The 21,971-nt window shown below is 52.1% G+C and overlaps 2 protein-coding genes across 3 annotated transcripts in view; one reads left to right on the top strand and one right to left on the bottom strand.

Moving 5' to 3' along the window:
* ZSWIM7 (zinc finger SWIM-type containing 7) overlaps positions 1–6,410 on the top strand; it is a 30,210-nt gene extending 23,800 nt beyond the window's left edge. Inside the window, exon 9 of one of the 2 annotated variants that reach the window (XR_008442750.1) lies at positions 6,270–6,410. The gene's annotated coding sequence lies outside the window, so the exon portion shown is untranslated. The remainder of the gene's footprint in view (positions 1–6,269) is intronic. The other variant, XM_054008781.1, reaches the window with a different exon arrangement.
* ADORA2B (adenosine A2b receptor) lies at positions 2–21,528 on the bottom strand. Its single transcript, XM_054008775.1, has 2 exons — positions 20,781–21,528; positions 2–1,864 (listed from the first exon to the last, which is right to left on the bottom strand). Exons 1-2 carry the CDS (start codon positions 21,101–21,103, stop codon positions 1,174–1,176), a joined length of 1,014 nt encoding a protein of 337 aa, XP_053864750.1. The 5' UTR covers positions 21,104–21,528; the 3' UTR covers positions 2–1,173.
* Between the last annotated feature and the right edge of the window lie 443 nt (positions 21,529–21,971).

Below are 21,971 nucleotides of genomic sequence, written 5' to 3'. Positions count from 1 at the left end.
CCCCCCCCCCCCCAAGAACCAAACCTTGCTCTCTCGTTAACACCTGTTCCAAAGGGCTGGGCTGTGCCATGGGGCCGTTGCTTGCAAGACAGCATTCTAACGTCACAGGCCAATTAAATCCCCTCCAGATAACCAGACATAACCCCCCCAAAGCTAGGAGAAAGACTTCTCACCATCCTGAGCTCACCCCACCGTGCACTGGGAATGCAGCATGGCCCTGGGGCTGACAGTCATCAGAACAGCAGGTAGGTGCAAGGCCAATAGGAGCTGCAGCTCCTGAGGGCACAGAGCAGCACACACTTGGATCCTGCCCTCTTGAAGGCAGCATGAGCTTTGCCCTTGACTTCAGGGGTAACAGGACCAGCCTCTAGGGATCTGCCCCAAAGCCCATGAATCAGTGGAATCTTTTCATTGACATCAGTGGCCACTGAAGCAACCTCACTGTGAATACCAGCAGGGTTTGGCTTTTTGGTAGAGCAGCAGGTGTTCACTGCTAGAGATGGGCTACCAGGCTCCATGGAGCATAGTCAGCCCTATGAAAGGGGGTGAGCACAAGATCTCCTCTCAACTATCAGTCTTCGAGCAGGGCATCCTTTTACGAACGTGGCCGGATCTCCATTTAACTGCCTTGTTTCCTCATTAACACCAGCCCATCTCCTCTGACTCTGGGTCATGGCTTCAGTTTTACACTAGCAACTGGGCTACATAAGATTATTTCCCATGGGAGAATACTAGCTGCATCAAACAATTGATGGAAAAAATAGGGTCTTTACCAAAGTGGCATCAAGTACATAGAAAATGAACCAACAACAAAAAATCCTTCTGAGTGAGCCAAAAATAAATAAATAAAATCCCAAAGGCCAGGAACTGATGTGAGCAGCATGGCTGGGGAAACCTACCCCAGGACGTAGGGCTTCCAACCTTTGACCTAGGAAGAAATGCAATCACCAGCCCCCCATAACTCGAAGGTCAGGAGAGAGGGTAGGCAGGACATTGCCTCCCCAGCCATGTTTTCCCCTACGAGGCACTATGTTAAAATAAAAAAAATTAAAAAAAATAGAGCTGTACATTATTTAGTGGGACTCATCGGGATCCTGGTCCACCCTCCACATAGGCACAAGGAGTGGGGAGGGTAGGGTTGGTCAGGGTCAGGTTGCAGGATGACAGGCATGGTCAGATAAATACAGGAGCAGAGTTGAGATTGCTGACAGTCAGGTGCCGGATGTTGCCATTGGAGCCCTTGGGGACATCCTCCATCCTGCAGAGGATGTACTTGGTGAGGATCTTGCGGAAGGTGCAGCGGAAGTCCCTGATCTTGTAGGCATAGATAATGGGGTTGATGACCGAGTTGGCATGGGACAGGATGATAGCCATGTACATCACCCAATCGGGCTTGTTGTGGGCAAAGTCCTGGTGGAAGTAGGTGATGCAGTTCAGGATGTGCAGGGGCAGCCAGCAGAAGGCAAAGAGCCCCACGATGATGGCCAGAGACTTGGCCGCATTGACCTCCTTCTGGAGGGTAGTCCTGGAGTTACCCGTCAACTCCATCTTCCGCAGCTGCTTGCAGGCCACCGTGAAGATCTTGATGTAGATGCCCAACATGATGAAGAGTGGGAGGAGCACACAGCCGAAGAAGTTGAAATAGACCATATAGCTCATGGTGACCACATTCTCAAAGAGACATTTTATTAAGCAGCCCTGCTGGTTGGCCGAGCTATTGGTAGAATTCTGGCAGCGACTGTTTTCCTGCCCATCGGGGGCTCTGTTCCAGCCCATCAGTGGGGTCAGTCCAATCCCAAAGGAGAGGAGCCAGAGCACGGCGATGAGCCATCTTGCCCGTTTCCCGGTCACCAGGCTCTTGTATCTACACACCAAGAACAAAAAACAAATCAATCCATGACAGAAATGAGCGGTCACAGCTCTGAAAGCTTCAATTGCAAGGTAACCCCAGACAAGGCTGCAGCAGCCCCACGGCTCCTGCCCAGCAAAACCCCACAACTGATCCCCTATGTAGATCAAAGACGAAATGGTTTTGAAAATGTCTAGTGGTTTGGGGTACCTTTGCAGGGGCCGGATTGTCAAGTGCTGAGCACCCACCCTCTGAAAAATCAACCCCTTTCAGATGTCGCTAGGTGGGTACCCACCATTTCTAGGCCTATATTCTTGGCCTACATTACTAGGGGATAATCCCACCTCTTTGGGGTAACACATGGGATAGTCCCAGCTAAGGGCTTCCAGTGTTCCCAGACATATGGTGACAGTTTCACACGTCCCCTGGCCTCTCCTTTTCCAAGATCAACTGAGTCCTGAAAATCAGGAGAGTTAGTGTGGCTGCGAACGAACGCTAGAAAGTGGGCCAAGATGACTTCAGCAGTCCCACTGGGCAGCCCCAGTCAGACTCCATTCCCACTGAGCAACTAGTTAGCTCAATCCTAAGCACACCAGTCCCTCTGCGCCTGAGAAAAGGGTAGGGCTTAGGGAAATGAAGATCAGACTGTATGCAAGGCCTCTTCACCCCCCACGCGACCACATCCATCCCCCCACCTTACATGGTACACTCTGAGGAGGAGTGGATTATTGCCTTCAGGTGAAGCCCGCTATTGGAGACAGGACAGCTCCACAGTCTGATCCAGTTTGTGTGCTGGTGCTTTGTAAGTACACAGTTACTATATAAATTCCTGCAGGTTACAGGCCTAAGGGTACGTTTCTGCTGCAGTCAGAGGTGTGTGACTGCACCACATGTCAACATACCCAAGCTAGCTTAAACAAGAGCAGCAGCGTGAGCTGTCCAGCCCCACCCAGCACTGAAAATTTCTACTAGGTGCCCATCTTCATCTTTCTCACCTTCATTGCTTTGTGGCCTGTACAGACATAACCAGGACTTGATTACATTGAGCTTGTAGAGATTAATGGTGCCACTTGTTAAGCTAATGAAACGATCCTGCTGTAACTAACAGCGTCTTTTCAGTCTGGTCTGGCCCTCATGATCAAAATTGCCAGGTACCAAAATCAAATCGCTGGTTGATACATAGAGCAGGGGTGACAAGAGCCGATTTAATTCTCACCTCCAACATCTGATCACGTTCCTGTGAGGTCTCAGTGGCAGCCCCTGACTGGGGCCTCAGGGATTAACTGTGTTACCTTGTGTCTCATCACCTCGGCCCCACCTCAACCTGTCCCTCGAATGCTCTGGGGTGTCCCGGGGGATGGAATGGACCCAAGACAATCGGCAGCTGCAGTGGCACCCTCAGCTTTTAACTCCATTATACAGGATTCGTCTGATGGAACAGCATTCCAGTCATGTGACATCCCGCCCTAGTGCTCAGCTGCCAAATTAACAGGGGGAGTAGAAATGTGTGGAAACTATGGAAACGGCCAACCCCAAACAATGGGCTCATTGGATTGTGTGCGCCAAGCTCCAACCCACACAGCATTGCTGCGGCTGGATAACCAGACCACCCCGAAGGGCTGCACAGCACCAGGAATTGGAAGTGCCTGTTGATGGCTTGAGTGGCAGGTTTTACAAACGTGGATTTGTGTAATTGCCTCAGCTTCCCCAGCTGTCAGAACAGGGTAATGTCAGCTCCCAGCCTCACAGGGACCATGGCCGTACATCTATAAATACATGCAAAGGACAAGCACCGGAGAGAGGCCTGGCTGTAGAATATAGTCCAAGGCCCAAGTTTTTAAAAGCTGTTGCAAGGCCTAAGTGATTTTGACAGCTCAGTCCCCTTTTCAAAAGTGACTTAGGCTCTAAAGTGTTCCAGGCCATCAGTGGGGTCACTGACTTTCAATGAGATGGGGGGTATGTCTACACTGCAGTCGGAGGCGTGACTGCAGCTTGTGTAGACACATCCACACTAGCTTTTCTCTAGCTAGCAGTTCCCAGGAACAGCAAAGCCATGACAGCCTGGACTTGAGTGCGGGTTAGCCACTCAAGTAAGTACCCAGGGTCCAGGAAGGTTTCTATAAACTATGCTGCAGCCTATACTGCCGTGGCTTCACTGCTATGGTATTCACACTAGCTCAGGTCTACCTGCATGGGCTGTACTCACACCTCTAGACATACACTTAGCCTGCTAGGGCCCAGCTCTACAAAGGTATTTAGGCCTCTACGTCCACCTGCTCAGTTGCCGTCTAACCCCCTAGGTGCCTATGTTTTACCAATCAGCATTCACAAAGCTCGGCTGGCTATGGAGCTGCTCAGAGCCCTGGCCCAAGCTGAAGCCCCAGGGGCCCTGAAGCAGGATTCTCAAACTAGGTAGGGAATCCTGTCTTGCTAGCCAGGCCCAGTCCTATCACTGTGCTCTGGAACCCCATTAATCCCACACCGGAGTCCCGGTTCCTCCCGGAGCACAAGGGAGGAAAGCACTTTACACAGCCTCGTTTCCACTGCCCCACAAGGGAACTGCATCTGTCCCAAACTAGCTTGGGAACTTGAAAAGAAAGAAAACTTGACAACCAGATCCCATGAAAACCCAGACAGCAAACCAGCGCAAGGCCAACTGCTCTGGGTACAATTAGAACAGACCCCAAGCTCAGCTCAGCGCTACGGCAAGCCTGCTTTCTGGAGGTCTTGGGGGAGAGAGGGAAGCCTGAGGCAAGAAGGAGTCTGAGAGGCCAGGAAGAGTCCTGTGTACAGCCAATTAGGCTGCATTCATAATGTAGGTCTCTCCCCCCCCCCGGCTTGACATGCCTCTCTCTGTTCGCTTTGCTCTTGTTTACTCTGGACTCCTCTCCCTGCCTTTCGGCAGAGAAACGTTCTCATTTTCTGCTGGCTGGGGAGGGAGGGGGCCAGGTTCCCACAGAACTGCAGCTGTATATGCTGCGTGTGAACTGCACTGGAGCAAGCTCGGTGTCCTCTTGGAAGACAGACACACACATAGTCCCAGTTCAGCCAGATTTGTCCAGCACGTACAGGTCAAATACAGACCACAGGAAACAGCAGCATCACCCAGGTGTGTCTGGGCTTTAACGTGCTACACTAGGCTAGAGATTGAAGAGAAGGGATGCGTACTACAAGCCGTGTGTTATACCCATGTCTTCTGCTGCATGAAGCTAGCTGGGCTCCATTCTCCCCCTAACTTCCCAGTGCCCCAGATGGCTAGGGAATTACTGCCTGTTTCATACGTGGTATAAACACAGGGCCAGCGAGTTTATGTCCAACATTTCCAAAAGTATCCCCTAACTCGGCGTGCTGGGGCCCCGCTGGGAGACCCCAGCTGTGGTTCTGAGAGCTGGGCACTTTCAGTGTTCGTTGGGATCAGCAGCCTGGAAAATCCCACCATCACTAACGGTTGATTAAAAGAGATTGAGTTACGGTGTAACTGCCTGGTCTCCAACCTGGAACAGCTCTAGGGGTGGGGGGGGTCTCAACACCCTTCCGCGGGGAGAGCGTACCGTAGGCGGGACACTGGGCAGCAGGCTCCTTGGTTCTGCTGCTTACTCAACGGTGTGACCCTGAGCAAGTCACTTAGCCTCAGTTTGCTCCTCTGACCCAGCTCCCATGGGTGTTGTGAGGTTACTGTAATAACAGAGGGGAATGGGGCTTGTACAGGTGGAGAACATGGGAGTCAGGGGTGGTGTGTAGCACAGCACTCCCCAAGGCCTGCTTGTCTCTCTCCAAACAAATTAGGCTGCGTAATGAAAAGCAGACATGGCCCATCAACCAAAGGGTCTTGAGACCCAGTGAGTCATGAGGCCACTGACGGACACGCTGCTTCTGGGCATGTGACGTTAAGTGCTGTCACTCCCTGAAAACACCCCAGCTGAGTCTTCTTCCATTGGCTGCTGTCCCCGGACATTTCCATGGAGATAAGGCTCCTGCCAAAGATTTGTAAAGTGAATTAAGCAGCCACCTAGCTTTCTGAGCAGTTGCAACCATGGCTTGTTTGAGTGCTGCTCATTCTTAACCAGCAGAGACAAAACCAGATTTAACCAGAGCCCTCTTGCCCGTGCATGGAAGAGAATGAAAAATGTACTGACTGCATGAGGCAGAACAGAACAATGCCAACAGCTGCAGGCCGCGTAGGCTCAGGAGAGAGCTGGTGGCGGTGACAGCAGAGGCAGCGGCTGGCGGTGAACCCTCTGCCCCCTGGAGCGAACTCTTCATTCTGCTGGTGGGTGTTGCAGGAGCACATTGTAATGCCTCAGACTCATCCCACCACCTCCTGCCTCTCTATGGACTGACTGCCAATAACACTGTGATCGGGCTGCGTTGCCTTGTTGTGTTTGGGCTGAAAAATCCTGGTTCTGTTCCCCCATTGCAGGAGCAGCACAAACGAACACGTGCCGTCCAGGAGCATTTGTGCGAGGAAGTTGCGTCACTCAGATGCTGTCGAGAAGCAAACCCAAACAGGGATTACAATGTTCCCTCTACTTTCTTACATCCATGTGCGGAATGAATGTTGTTACGTGCACCAATATGGAGGTGCTGTGTGGTGGGGTGGGGCCGAGGGGCTGGGAGTGTGGGAGGGGGCTCAGGGCTGGGGCAGAGGGTTGGGGTGCGTGGGGGGGTGAGGGCTCTGACTCGGGGTGCGGCCAGGGATGAAGGCTTCAGGCTGCCCCGGGGTGAGAGGATTCTCCCCAGCCCTCTTACACCATGGCAGCTCTGGGGCCGGGAGAGGCGCCTCTCCCCGCTGCGGCCCTGCACGCCCCCTGCCTCGCTCCTCTCTAGCCCAGGCCCCTGTGGCTGCGCGCCTGCATGGCCCTGGATAGCCTGCTGCGCAGCCTTAGGGGGGGAATGGGGCCAAAGCGAAGTCAGGAAATGTTCAGTGAAAACCGTTTTTCACCGATCACCTAGGTTCAGTCTTAACTAACAGACTCGACAGATATTTCAATGGCCCTCAGCAAGGTCAGCTGCAGTCCTAACCTGGACTTACTCTCCCTCCCTCGCCCCCCATATTTTCAAGGAAGCCTTGGCCCTTTAGATCCGTATTTCCCCCCCCAAAAAATTGCTAAGGTCCTCATTGGACAAAGGCCCAGAGCCTCACAGGCACCTAACTCCCACTGAAATCAAAGCCCTTTGAAGGTCTGGGCCAAAGCACTTGAGGACGTGGTTAAGTGACTTCAATGAAGATAAGCACATGCTTAAAGGTAAGGACAAGCCTGAGATCAGGATACACGTGCTCTATTTCTTTCAAAACAGTTGTCAGCAGCCCGTTGCCCAGGAACTACTCTACACTAACGACCCAATATGCGCACAACCCCACAATAACCAACCAGTACCCGGGCACAACGGAGAGGGGGAAATAACTAGGAAAACTGATTTTGGATTGAGGTTTCTTCTGAGAACTAGAAGCAGGAAGGGGCCAGGGGTGTCCCAAGCTCTGAAAACTCCTTTAACAGGCTCCGATCAAACCCCTTCTCTTTTTGAGGTTTGCTATTGTTACACAGGGAAGTATTAAAGTAAATTTATTCACCTAAAGCTGCTCAATTAACCCACAGCAAATATTGAAACTACTTGATGTCTCTGCCTAGAAGTAACAAGAGTTACTGTAATGTAAATACCAGCTGGTTATTTAAGAGTGATATATTGTGGTTAAACAACCTGGCAATAGATTGGTTCCTTTTACACAGGTAGGGAGGTTTAATAATCAATTAGTAGATAATCAGCTCTGCCACTGTTCAATGATATGGACTCATTGCTGGACATGTCAACACCATCCCCAGCCACTGGGGTCATCCTGCTGTTACGCAGCATCTCTGCTCCGGCCTCGAACCAGTACAGGCACCTCTCCCACTCCTGCCATCTTTGCTACACTGCCGGGTTTGGTGAAGAGCCTTTTCTCTGTGGCATAAGGGAACCAGCATCTCACCTGCATGCGGCTCCTGCACCATCAGGAGCAGGACAGATGGCAAAAGCGGTTTATTTCACTAGCCGTTTCCCAGCTAAATGGCCCCGGTTTCACTTTGTCACATCCCAGGGGCAAAGTGCATTTGCTTTCACAGACCAGCTTGGGCCCACTGGTGACGCCACATAGGAACATCTATCCCAGACCAGACCGCTAGGTCCTGTCAAAGGCGCCTGTCCATGCCCTTGGAGTGAATCTGCTGAGTATGTAACACTGAGGTTAGCAAAGGCAGAGCCAGGTCTGATTGTTTTGTCTGTCCAACACCACGAGTCGTGTTGCCAAACAGAAGGAGGCTCTTTGCCCGCTGGCTACTGTGCTTTGGCACATCACACTTCATGATCATTGATTATTTCTACTGCAGTAGCACCCAGGAGCCCCAGTTGTGCAACAGGGGCTGTACAAACAGAACCCTCTGAACGCTTAGGAGCAGGGAGATGGGAGGTGACTAAGCCAGCGGCCCCAGGTCTCTCTCCCAGCGTTGCACTAATCCACCCTGTCACACCCTTCACACCAAACTACCTACAGGCACTCTGGGCTAGTGCATTGAGAACAGTGCTCAACCACCACCTCGCTGTATGACCAAGAGCAAGTCACTTGGCCTCTATGCCTCAGTTTCCCCTTCTGTAAGGTGGATGTGATAAGGAAAAAAAAATCAATGTTTGTAAAGCAGCAGGCAGGGGCTGGCTATTGTATTTCTGAAACTGGAAACTCCTTGGGGTAAGAGGCTGCAGCAGAGCTGGGGAGGCTGTGCTGGTGCAGGGCGTCAGAGAGCGTTTGTTTAAACACTTGCTTCGTTTTTCGAACACGGAGCCCAGTTTTTAAGTTACAGGGTTAACTGTTCCTAGGGTTACCATACGTCCAGATTTTCCCGGACGTGTCCGGCTTTTTGGTCCTCAAATCCCTGTCTGGGGGGGGAATTGCCAAAAAGCCGAACATGTCTGGGAAAATACTAGTCCCCTGCTTATCTTAGAGCGGCTCCGGCAGGCTGCAAGCTGCAGGCGGATTCCCCCGCGGCGGTGGTGGCTGCTGCTGCTTCCCCCAGACACCTCAGCTCTGTGTAGCTGAAGAGCCGAGCTGCCCTAGCGCTACCAGCTTCACGGTTTGCCGGCAGCCCACAGACCTCCAGACCCTGCACCCCCGGCCAGGCGCTTCCCCAGCGCAGCAGGAGCCCGGGAGGGGAAGCGCCCGGCTGGGGGCGCAGGGTCTGGAGGTCTGGGGGCTGCCCAGCAAACCATGAAGCCGGTAGCGCTCGAGCAGCTGTTTCGCGTGGCTGGGAGGGAGGAAGGGGAAATGCGGGGCGCTCAGGGGAAGGGGCGGAGTTGGGGCGGGGCTGGGCAGGGAAGTGGTGGAGTTGGGGCGGGGCCAGGGCCCTGTGGAGTGTCCTCTTTTTTTAATTTTTAAATATGGTAACCCTACTGTTCCACCCCCGAGTTCTCCCTGGCCCTGCTGGAGCATTCCAGGCTCATTAATCACCACTCACCACTGTAAGAGCCTCCCCCTCAACCCCCTGCAGCTCCCGCTCTGGCCTCTGGGTCGTCCCTGGCTCCTGCCCTTACATGCTTTGACTAAGCCCAAGTCTACACTAGAAACCTTTGCCAATACCGTAACTCCTCACTGAACGCTGTAGTTCTGTTCCTGAAAAAAATGCTACTTCAAGCAAAACGGTGTTAAGCGAATCCAATTTCCCCATAAGAATTAATGTAAAGAGGGGGGTTAGGTTCCAGGGAATTTTTTTTGCCAGACAAAAGACTATTATATATACCTATACAGACACACACACACACACAATAAGTTTTAAACAAACAATTTAATACTGTACAGAGCAATGATGATTGTGAAGCTTGGTTGAGGTGGAAGTCAGAGGGTGGAAGAGGGAGGGATATTTCCCGGGGATGCCTTACTGCTAAATGATGAACTAGCACTCGGCTGAGTCTCAAGGGTTAACACAAAGTTGTTAATGTAGCCTCACACTCTACAAGGCGAATGGAGGGATGAGACACAGCATGGCAGACAGAGACACACACACACACGGTGTGCATGAGAGAGGGAGAGACGCACATTGCCCCTTTAAGTACACTGACCCCATTCTAAGTACATTGCCTTTTTAAGTAGATCAGCAAGTTGAGACAGCAGTTGCTTCCTGCAAGCTCCCTCCGTCCTGAGCCCTGTCGTGTCCCCCCTGCTCTGTGGGGATGGGGTACAGGAGTGGGGGGAGGTTGACACACTGACATTAGCACCTCTCTTCTCCCCCCCTGCACAGCAAGCAGGAGGCTCCCAGGAGTAGCTCCAAGGCAGAGGGCAGGAGCAGCACACGGCAGTGGGGGGAGGGACAGCTGAACTGCCTGGCAATTGATAGCCTGCTGGGCGGCTGCTGCACAGGGAACTTAGGGGAGCTGATGCGGGGGGCTACCGGTCCACCCTGGTTCCAAGCCCCCACCAGCTAGCTCCAGTGGGCTGCTCTTCCTGCAAGCAGTGGACAAAGCAGGTGACTGCCAAACAACGTTATATGGGAGCATTGTGCAACTTGAAACGAGCATGTTTCCTAATTGATCAGCAGCGTAACAACGAAAACTGGGACGACGTTAAGTGAGGAGTTACTGTACAGCAGTAGGGTTTTTTGTACACGTCTATACTGGCACAAGCCCTAGCGTCAGTGCAGTTATATCGGCGTCACTGAGCCAGTGACCCAGACACGGTTTTACCACCATAACTGTGCCTGCAGTAGGAGGGTTTGCCTTTTTGAGCGGAAACCGAGCCTGCCCGGACGCCTGCTCCAGGCACTGCCCCAGTTGAGTGAATGCTGTTTGGAGCAGAGATGAGCTCCTTGGTGGAAATTGCTGCTTTTCAGATCTGTGCTAGGAGTTTGCACTGGAGCAGTGACACTGAATCCCTGCGGTGCAGACGAGACCTTGGATTGAGCAGTTCCAGTCTCGGACAATCCCGACAGCAAGTCACGAACATCTCAGTGTGGAGACAAGACTGTCCCTGTCAAAGGGACATCGCTGAGCCTCAAGAACACAATGTTGCAAGACAGACCCTAGAGTCCAACTCAGCCCTGGTCTAGCGCCACAGCCCTTGGTGCACTAAACTCTGTGGAGAAAACCTGTGCTCTCCTGTCCTCTCAGCGCACTTATCTCCCTGCCCGTTTTGTCCAACGCCGATATTGCAGGATGTTAATTAACTTGGTCGCCTTTTGCTGGCCTGGGCGAAAGGGCCTTGCAGGAACACAGCACCAAATGCTCCATTGCTCGGATATAAACGACCTGTGACTACTGAAGCCTTCCTATTTCAAGTGTTGCAGCAACAGAGTGGAGTTTTCAAAGCCCCTTTAGTGGAGGAGAGCAAGAGCAACTGCTCCATCAACCCTCAGATTCCTGTTATCTGTGTGCAATTGTATTTAGCATCTTGCTCTGTTTGTTTGTTCTGTAACCATATGACTGAGCATCGTTGCTTCTCGCTGGCTTGCCCCGAGGACTCCCATGGAAACGAGATGACAGCTCAACTGGAATTTCCTGGTAGAACATTTTAATTAAAGCAGGTGTGGCAATTTGGAGGTGGGAAAATAAGCCACTTTTTTCTTTTAACAGGGAAAGAATCTGAAATGGGAGTGAGTGTGGGGAAGTGCTGTCTAGTGGTCAAAGCACAGAGGGAGGAGATCCCAGATCTATTCCCAGCTCTGCTGTTTGATCTCAGGCAAACCACTTCGCCTTTATCCCCCTGTGACACATGGGGGAGCAATCACATGTCCCTGCCTTGCATGGGGGAGGTGAGGCCTAATGCATTAAGGGCCTTTGAGAGCCTTGGATGGAAGGTACAATCAGCACATTTAAGTATCATTGTTAATAAGATCCATTTCCCCAGGCTCTGTCACTTGGGCTCAAGTTCCTGTAGCAGCTCAGACCAAGACTCTGTTTACCCATAATTCCTTATAACCAGGAGATAGGAGCCGGTGTAACACAGACAGAGCTGGAACACGACCATGCATTATGCTCCAAACCTCACAGCTGGACTGAGAGATACAGAGGCTCTGCATGGAAGAGCCTTACCCAGTCCTGGCTTAGACAGCCTAGAGAACACACCCAAACCCTCCCACGTGCTCCTAGCGCCATTGTGCAAGAACGGGGCGGGCACAGACACGGGAATGAGATCACCCAGCCTTTCAAGCAAAGAGACGGTGGAAGCCACAGCCTGAAGCGGAAGCTAATGTTCACCGTGGGAACAAGCAGGGGCAGCATCAGGGTAAGAATCACATGCGGAGCTGTGCACTGAGCACTCCCAGCTCCCATCGGCACTCCACAGATCTGGCCCCCATGTGTTTAACTTTGCCCTTGCCCCCAATACCTGCTGAGCTTACAAAGGAATTTAGGACAAATCTAATGTATTTTTCACCACTGCTATTCCGTCTGTCTGCTTGGGCCAGGATGGACTGACAGGTCGGTCAGTGAATATCCACTAAATTGACTGCAGATTGCTCTCCCATCGACATCACGTAGTGTGGACCCCGCGGTAAGTAGATCTAAGTGACATCGATTTGAATTATGCTAGTCACGCAACTCAAATTGCGTAGCTTAGATCGAATTTCCCCTGTAGAGTAGACAAGGCCTCAGACAAGTTAGATATCTTCAGGTCACCAGGGCCTGATTAAATGAATCCTAGAATACTCAAGCTGACTGAGGAGATATCTGAGCCATTAGTGATTATCTTTGAAAAGTCATGGAAGACGAGAGAGATTCCAGAGGACTGGGAAAGGGCAAATATAGTGCCCATCTATAAAAAGGGAAATAAGGACAACCCAGGGAATTACAGATCAGTCAGCTTAACTTCTGTACCCGGAAAGAAAATGGAACAAATAATTCAGCAATCAATTTGCAAATATCTAAAAGATAATAAGGTGATAAGTAACAGTCAGCATGGATTTGTCAAGAACAAATTGTGTCAAACCAACCTGATAGCTTTCTTTGACAGGGTAACAAGCCTTGTGGATGGGGGGAAGTGGTAGGTGTGGTATATCTTGACTTCAGTAAAGCTTTTGATACTGTCTCGCATGATCTTCTCATAAACAAACTAGGGAAATGCAGCCTAGATGGAGCTACTAAAAGGTGGGTGCAAAACTGGTTGGAAAACCATTCCAAGAGAGTAATTATCAGTGGTTCACAGTCACGCTGGAAGGTATGACGAGTGGGGTCCTGCAGGGATCAGTTCTGGGTCCGGTTCTGTTCAATATCTTCATCAATGACTTAGATAATGGCATACAGAGTACACTTATAAAGTTTGCGGACGATACCAACCTGGGAGGGATTGCAAGTGCTTTGGAGGATAGGATTATAATTCAAAATGATCTGGACAAACTGGAGAAATGGTCTGAAGTAAAGAGGATGAAATTCAATAAGGACAAATACAAAGTACTCAAGAAGGAACAATCAGTTGCACACATACAAAATGGGAAATGACTGCCTAGGAAGGAGTACTGCAGAAAGGGATCTGGAGGTCATGGACCACAAGCTAAATGAGAGTCAACAGTGTAACACTATTGCCAAAAAAAAAAGGCAAACATCAACACACAACGCAGAGTCAACCTGTGGAACTCTTTGCCAGAGGATGTTGTGAAGGCCAAGACTATAACAGGGTTCAAAAAAGAACTAGATAAATTCATGGAGGATAGGTCCATCAATGGCTATTAGCCAGGATGGGCAAGGATGGTGTCACTAGCCTCCGTTTGCCAGAAGCTGGGAATGGGCAACAGAGGATGGATCACTTGATGATTACCTGTCCTGTTCATTCCCTCTGAAGCACCTGACATTGCCCACTGTCAGAAGATAGGATACTGGGCTAGATGGACCTTTGGTCTGACCTGGTATGGCCGTTCTTATGGGATCTATTAGCAGGGGCGTTGTAAGCAAGTCATGAGAAGTAATTCTTCCCCTCCACTCCATGCTGATTAGGCCTCAACTGGAGTATTGTGTCCAGTTCCGGGCGCCACATTTCAGGAAAGATGTGGACAAATTGGAGAAAGTCCAGAGAAGAGCAACAGAAATTATTAAAGGCCTAGAACACGACCTATGAGGGAAGATTGAAAAAATTGAGTTTGTTTAGTCTGGAAAAGAGAAGACTGACAGGGGACGTAACAGTTTTCAAGTATGTAAAAGATTGTAACAAGGAGGAGGGAGAAAGATTGTTCTCTTTCATGTCTGAGGATAGGACAAGAAGCAATGGGCTTAAATTGCAGCAAGGGAGGTTTAGGTTGGACATTAGGGAAAACTTCCTAACGGTCAGGGTGGTTAAACACTGGAATAAATTGCCTAGGGAGGTTGTGGAATCTCTGTCATTGGAGATATTTAAGAGCAGGTTAGACAATCACCTGTCAGGGATAGTCTCTAGATAATACTTAGTCCTGCCATGAGTGCAGGGGACTGGACTAAATGACCTTTTGAGGTCCCTTCCAGTGCTATGATTCTATGAATACAGCTACCACACCTCCATTCCTTTAGTCAGGCTTTGCTGGCAGGGTAACCCTCAGGGATGCTCCCAGGAATATGAGAATAACTCCCTAACTTGCTCTCACTGTAGGAAGATTCCCACTCCTGGAGCTGGACTGTGTGGCTGACCTTGTCTGAGACTGCAGGATTGGGAGGGGTGAGAACAAAGGGGCTAGAGCCATGTACGACCCGCACGGCTGTCACTGTGCTACTCACTGCGCCCTGGCCTGCTGATGCCTTCAGAGACCAACTCTAGGTGCCCAGTTGGTGCCCAAGGCAGTGAGTTAACCACTCCAAACCTCACAGCAGCAGCAGGCAAAGAACTCAGATCTTCTTGCTACAACAGCACAGACCCCTGCTGCTTGAGTTAAAGGAACAGCCATTAGCAGTAGGGGAATTATGATACACAGCTGAGCTGGTTTGATTCTAGCCTGTAGGGGGCAGTGCAGCACCAACACATTGTCCACACCCCATTACAGCATCACCTATCGGACACACCATGTCCCACTACAGCCAAGCGAGGAGCAGTGTGGTCAGAAGGATGGCAGAGCAATAGACAATCCAAGTCCTTCTCCTAGCTAGGGGAGGATCTAGTCAAACAGCACATTAAAAAGCCTCAGGAAAGGTCTCATCTAGTCCTGGCTACCCACAAAAACAGCAGGCATCTGGGCCTCCTAGCTCCCAGCCCAGCCCTCTGTATGCCAGCCCCATGACCAATCCACCCTGCACGGAGCCCTGACCAGCATCCCACACAACCTAGTTACACCTTGGGTGAGCACAGCTTAGCAGCTGGAATCTCCCTGCATTTCAGCTGACTGGGGAAGCCCTAGGAATCAGGTACCTCCCTCCCATGACTAGATCTGGCACCGCTCAAACCCAGCCAGTGTCCCAGGGCTCGACCCCAAGCAGGGGCTGGATCCCGAAGCTGCTCGGCAGGGGCCAGCTGAGCAAAGCATGGCAAGTGGCCAGTGACCAGATGCTGCCCAATGACTCTGATGAACCCACAGGGTCATAGTGGGAGTCATCCCAGAGGGACCACCTCAAACACTTCAGACATGTCTGTGATCCATGGGACCATCGGGTGGGAGCGAGTGGGACAGAGAGTACAGCGTGCACAGGTGAGTGTGACTGTGCCGGGGAGTATGTCTGCGGATATGCGAGTCTCTGCGTACATGAGAGCGTTGAGCGGCTGGGTGAAGGCAATGCTTTCTCTGCCCCGGGCCTAGGTGTGCAGTTCACGCGGTTAACCTGGTGGTCCCACAAACAGAATTACGGGGGAAGAGGGAAGATGCCACAATGGACTGGCAGGTTATTTGCGGTTCCTGCCATTGGGTTGACGTCACTAACAGGATCAGCAGCAATAATCTGCTCTTTAGCACTTGCAAAGCCCCTGAGCCTTTCTCTGAATTGTAAAACAGGTGGGGAGGGAAGACACAGCTGCGGCTGCTAATTCCTGGCACATCTGCAGCACCCTGCTGGCTGCTGGGGGGGAGGTTGTGGCTGATGGCACAGTGGACTGCTGTGTTCTCTCACCGTCCCGAAGTCTGTGCTGGGGATTTAAAAGGGACATGGCAGAGCAGTCACAGGGGACACTTTTCTGTGCTTCATGCCCAGCCCTGCCTCTGCAGCCTGTGTGTCTCCTCTCCTCGCCGTGCAGCTCTCTGGGCCTGCAGACGCACCGTGTGATGTCCAGGGGCAGCAACCAGGCTGACCAGCAACTCCGTGGTACTGAGATATCCTGATCAGATCGATAGGAGGGGTCTGCGTTCTGCTCGGAGCGGAGCTGCCCCCAAACACGGAGTCTTGTCTTCCTACATTCCGGCTGGGAAGGGCTGCTGGGATCCACCCTGAGGAAGAACAGGATTGGCACAAACTTCCCCACAGAAACTGCAGCAAACTCCTGCCCTCCTGCTGATGGGTTTTACACACTTGCCTGCTCCCTGCGTAGAGCACAACCCGCATGGGTGCTGCACAGCCTGGGCTTGCCTGTCGCCAGATGTCCTAGGTATCGATACATTCGCGAGGAAAGGTGCTTCCTGCACTACCCAGCAGGGCTGGGGCAGAAAAAGGAACAAGATGCCTTCCCACACCGACAGCAGGCAGGCACACAGGAAGGGGAAGCAGCAGCCCGCTTGCCAGAAGCCACCATGCGTGTTTTAAGCAAAGCACCCAAGCAGATGAGCACCCTCCGCCCTTCCTGTGGTAATGAACAAAGGAGAAACTCCAAACTCCGCAGCAGGTAGTGAACCCAGCCCCGTTCACCAGCACCCCCATCTTACAAAGGATACGGTAGAGGGGGCTCAGAAGAGCAACAAGAATGACGAAGGGCCCCGAAGAACTCCTCTGAAGAGAGATGGGATGGTTACCTTAGAAAGGAGACGTGTAAAAGAGGACATGGCAAAGTCTGTAAAAGAACAAATTGGACAGAGACAGGAGACTGAGCCCAGAACACAAGAACACGGAGATGTTCAGTGCAATTAAAAGGTCAGAAACCCAAAACCAGTAAAAGAAAATACTTCTCACAACGTGATTCAGCTGGGAGCACCTCTTATAGGAAGCCAGTGGGGCCAAAGGCTTAACAAGATTCAAAGAGGGACTGGACATTTCTATAGACAAATGGTTAATCTTGTGAACACATTCTGGAAGGGATATTAACCCTTGTGCTTCCTGGCTTAAGACAATCTCTGTCAGAAACCAGGGTGACACCTATGCAACGGGCAGATTATCCCACACCTGCGACTGTGGGTTCTTGGCCCTTCCCTGAAGCAGCTGATGCTGGCCACCGACAGACAGGAAACTGGACTAGATGGACCAGGGATCTGATCCCGTTGGGCAATTCCTGTGTTCCATGTCTAGATGCAGTTAGCAGCACAAAGGCACACGAGTCCTGCTGCTTCCGAGAGGGAGAGAAATATCCCAAGATAGGGAAACTTCGGGACCATGCTGCGCTTCAGAGTACCTGACTCATACCCCGCCATTGGGGTGAAGGAGCAGCCCTTGGGAGCTGGGCCCTGGGGAAGGGCCCATACCTGGGGCATAGGGAGCACTACTGCTCCCCTAAGTTAGAGGGGCTAGTGACTATTTTCTCTCTAGCTGTATAGATAGCACTTCCCCACATCAGACATTTGCCCCCTGGGCTGTGGAGCCAAGCAGCACTTGCTCTTGCAACTAGTTTATAGGAGGAGAGGCACAAGTCACTCAGCTCGGTCCCCGCCCCCATCTCCAAATCCAGCCACTCTCTGGCCTTTCCCGAATTCCCAACCCAATCACTCCAGACACCCCATGCTGGGCTTCCCACCCCCATTGCTTAACGGGAGCCAATTAAAGATACCTGGATAATGCAAAGCGAAGATGCAGAGTTCATTCCCCCAGCAAACGGCATCGGCATGATGTTACAGGGCGGGTTTGACGGGTGACACTCACCCCTGCTGAGGGCAATCATGCAAAGGCCGGGGCCCCACCTAAGTGGGGCCTTGAAGGCGAGGACAAGAAATGGAATCCCAATGGGAGGAAGAAGGGGAGCCAGCAAAGGGCTTCTCTGTATGTTCCCAACGCAGAGGGGCAGCAGTACTCTCCATCCCCCTGCAATACACCAGCTGGCTTCCAGCCTGCCCCAGCTCTGACCACACTTAGGGGAGATGGGTCTTCGCAGCCACACTTGTCACAGGAACTACCAAACAGGAATGGTTGGCACCCATTCCAGAGATAAAAGACTTCACAGCTCACTATTGATCTCTGGAGTCAGTCACACCCCTGAACGAGCCGTTTGGCTGGAAATACAGCTCCCTGCAAGTTCATTTCCCCTGTAATTTAACAGCCAGCTTTCTGTTTCCACAACAAAACTCTCCTTCCAGAAACAGCATGTGTGTCTAACTAGGGCAGCTGTGTGGACCAGGTCTCATTCCCTTAGCCCCAGAGCCACTGCCTAGCACTGGCTCGGGAGGACATCGATCCTAGGAGATTTCCCTAAACCTTGTAACCAAGGCCCCTGGATCGCAGCCCAAAGAGGTGCAGAAACCCAGTCCTGACCCAACCTGGAGTTGCACAATAAACCTGCTGGAAATAGAAAAGAAAAACAAACAAAGAGGTGGAAGAAATATTTGCCTTGTCATTTGTCATCAGGAATGTTTTCCACCTCCATCTACACTCCCAGGATCAGGTTCGCGATAATCCCCCCAAGAACACCTGCTCTGTTATGTTCAGCTAAACTTTCACCTGGGCAGCAATTGTATTCAAAACCATTCAGCTTCCTCAGCCAAGCTCCACAAAAGAGAGTCATGATACACATACAGCGAGTTAGAATTAACAACCCACGCTACAGCATCTTACACGCAATGGGTGGTTTGATTAAACGTCCGGCTGAAAAGAGCCATCAAACTCCCTTTTAGCTGCTCCCGTGCTCTAGATCAATTTAGAAAATAAATAAATAAATGGAGCAGACACCAAACCATTATCTGAAGCCAAAAAACAACTTCCTCAGATTACCCCCATGGCTGGAAGTAAATGATTAGCCAGTTTCAGATATGCTGACAAGGATTCAAATGCTTCTATCCATAAGTACTAAAGATTCAGATCTGTCCCCAGCTACAATACACACCATGGAATTTCCATTCAATTTGCTGATGACACATATACCCTCACAATGTGCTGCAGTTTTCCATTAGAGTTGTACATCACCTGTTGGATGATTAATGAATGTTTGTCAAGTGCATTGAGATTCTTTAAGGCAAGGTGATAGAAAAAGGCAAGTATGGTTATTCCTTTTAAAGTTATTTCTGAGTGCATGTTTTGCTCATGAAAATGAGATGCCAGAAACGAGAGTACAGGCAAAAGGCAGCCACAGAGCTTTCCCAATGCACCTCACTGCAAACCTGCTGCATCCCTAATGCCCCAACTCTGAACCCCCCACAGCTCTTCAATCCTAACCCCTGCTCTCATTTGCCATTCCAGTCCTGGACTCCCCAACACACAGCTCCGCTAATGCCTCTCAATCCCGACCCAACCCCCCCCCCCCCCCCACCACTATCCTAGTCATCATCCGGTCATACCAATTTCGGTGGTGGTTGCGCAATAGGGACAGATGACCCCTCAACAAAAGTGAGGCAAACAAACTCTCTTCACTTGTAACCTGAAAATCCAGGCTTTGGATGCACTTTTCCAGATGCTGGGAGGCTGCTCCACAAACCCACTGTGTTAGCCCCAATAAAGAATGTATTTACTATGCTTTGCCCAGTATGTTCCCTTGTCCCCAGATCTAGCGTGAGACCAATTCAGGTCTATTGTGATCCAATTTTTATTAGTTTCTTAGTTGTCAATTGGGGGGTAAGAGGAAGGAGGATTGATTTGTGCGGTTTTTCTTTTTGTTATCAAACTTTGTGGGTTTCTTTTAAAAACCAGAACCCACATAGTCAAACCCTAAGCACACCTGCATCCCAGGCAGGTTGCACTTTCAACAGATGCACATTTGCTCTGGAATAAGAGCCTGGTGATCTCAGAACATTGTGTGAACTGTCTAGTGCAGTGGCTGGGGCTAAGGAAATGTGATTTGCCTATTTCGCCTTCTGTTTGTAGAGTTGGTATCTTGTTGGGTTTATGATTTATACATTCTCACTTCCTTGCTTAGATAAAAGGTGATTAGACGTAATGCCTGACACTGTGTCCAGCGAGATACGAGATCAGCATTTGTACACGTACTCTCCCTTCAACCCAGAGCAGAACGATCCCTTCTGAACAGCTAAACAAAAAATCAGCCTATTTTGGGCTCAAGGGCAGGTGGAGATTCTGAGCTAGGTGGAAGGTGACAGATGGACTTATCAGCAACTAGCAAGTTCACTTATAAGATCACTGTCAGCCCCAACCTCTATAGGCAGCAAGGGCTGAGCTTACCAACGGAGCGGAGAATTGTTCAAGAACAATACTATAAACTAATCAAGCTATTCTCAAATAAACTGAGAAGCCGGAGAAAGGTGTTGGTCTGTTTTTCATTACTTGGGAGGTGCTCAGATGCTATACTGATGGAGGCTATAAAAATACCGAGGTAGATTTGACAGCTATTCCCAGCTCTCCACAGCTTTGTGGCCTTGGGCACGGAAGATTTTCCAAAGAGCTCCGCTCCCACTTAGGCACCCAAAACAGGTGGGCAGATTTTCAACACAACGGGAACAGAGCACTTTTGAAAGTCTGGCCCTGGGCCCCTGGCAGCCACTGCAGACAAAGCCTCCTGCATTTAAGAACAGAAGAATAGCCCTGCTGGGTTAGACCAATGGTCCATCTAGCCCAGCGTCCTGTCTTCCAAGAGCGTCTTCACCAGCACAGCCCCTGCCTGCGTGCAGTCGGTCCTTGACTGCTCAGTTCCTCCACCTGTAACACCCCCCTTGCTTCGCACCAGCGGGCTCGGCACTCACTGGCGCTGGGCCATGCAACGCCAAGTGCCCACGTCCTCACCCCTTACCTGAGCGGGATCTTGATGGCCAGGTACCTGTCGATGGCCACGGCCAGCAGGCTGAAGATGGAGCTCTGGGTTAGCACCAGTACGAAGCAGGCGAAGAAGAGGCAGCTGTGGAAATCCGTTTCGAGGCCAACGCTGATGGTGATGGCGAAGGGGATGGCCAGCAAGCCCACGGCAATGTCGGCCACGGCTAGCGACACCAGGACGTAGTTGGTGGCGTTCTTCAGGGTGCTGTTGATGGCCACAGCCCAGCACACCAGGACGTTGCCGGCAATGGCAAGCACCGCAATGATCAACTCCAGCACGATGTAGGCTGTGCTCATCATGAGGGCACGGGGAGCTCACGTGGAGGTGGCTCTGTCCAGGCCAGGGCTGGGAGCCCTTACCATGGTCTTCCCCAGGGAGGGGGCCCGTCAGTGGGCGGTGGGCGCAGCTCGGCCCTGGCTCCGCCGGGAGGGCATGGTCCCCTTGTGGCCGGGCTCAGCAACGCCCCCGGGAAACATCTGCTGCGCCCTGGAGAGGTAGCGCCACGGCTGGGGCTTCCTCTCCACGGGGCCACCACCCAGTGCGCTGCGCTGCGCGATCGCTCCCCGCTCACGGAGCCAGGAGCCGGGCGGGGCGCGCTGGGGTCCCCCCGCCGGGCCGGGACATCGCTCCGGGCACGGCCGGGCTCCGGGGCGGCTCCCTCCCTCGGGCGGGCTGGGGGTGCTGTCCGCGGCCGGCCCCCGGGGCGAGCGGCTGCAACACAGACTTACGGCTCCGCCGCGGCTCCGCTGCTATTTCTGCACATGGGGCCGGCGGGGCGGGGGCGGCCGCGCGCGATTGGAGGAAGCGGCGCCCGGGCGGGGACCCCTCCGCAGTTACCGTAATGCCCCAGCTAGGAGTCGCTGCAGCGCCCGGCCCGCGGCGGGACGTCCCCTGCCCCGCACAGGTGGCGGAGAGCGGAGCCCGGCTAGTCGCACACGCCCCTGGGTCTCCCCGGCCGGCGGGCCCGGCGCGGCTCAGGCTGCAAGTCCCCCGAGCTCGGAGTTGAGACTCGGACGGGCCGGGGCCGCCCGGGGCAGAGGCGGTAGTGCCCAGGCACGCCGGGCGGCGGGGAGCAGGTCTCAGTGGCAGGGCAAGGAAGGAAGGAGTAAAAGGAAGTATGACCAGAATACAAGTGAAAGCCGAGCTGGTGGAGGTCTTGCTGGGTCC

The sequence above is a fragment of the Malaclemys terrapin genome, chromosome 18 (assembly GCF_027887155.1).
Source record: "Malaclemys terrapin pileata isolate rMalTer1 chromosome 18, rMalTer1.hap1, whole genome shotgun sequence".
In the NCBI taxonomy this organism is placed as follows: domain Eukaryota; kingdom Metazoa; phylum Chordata; order Testudines; family Emydidae; genus Malaclemys; species Malaclemys terrapin.
Note: the sequence above shows the minus strand (reverse complement) of the source record. Positions and strands in the feature narration are given on the sequence as shown.

What these genes read in the sequence shown, in the direction of transcription:
- ADORA2B (XM_054008775.1), bottom strand. Translation starts at nt 21,103, where the DNA reads ATGATGAGCACAGCCTACATCGTGCTGGAGTTGATCATTGCGGTGCTT. An exon ending in GCCATCAAGATCCCGCTCAG is followed by an intron (nt 1,865 to 20,780) that starts GTAAGGGGTGAG and finishes CTTGGTGTGTAG; the next exon opens with ATACAAGAGCCTGGTGACCG.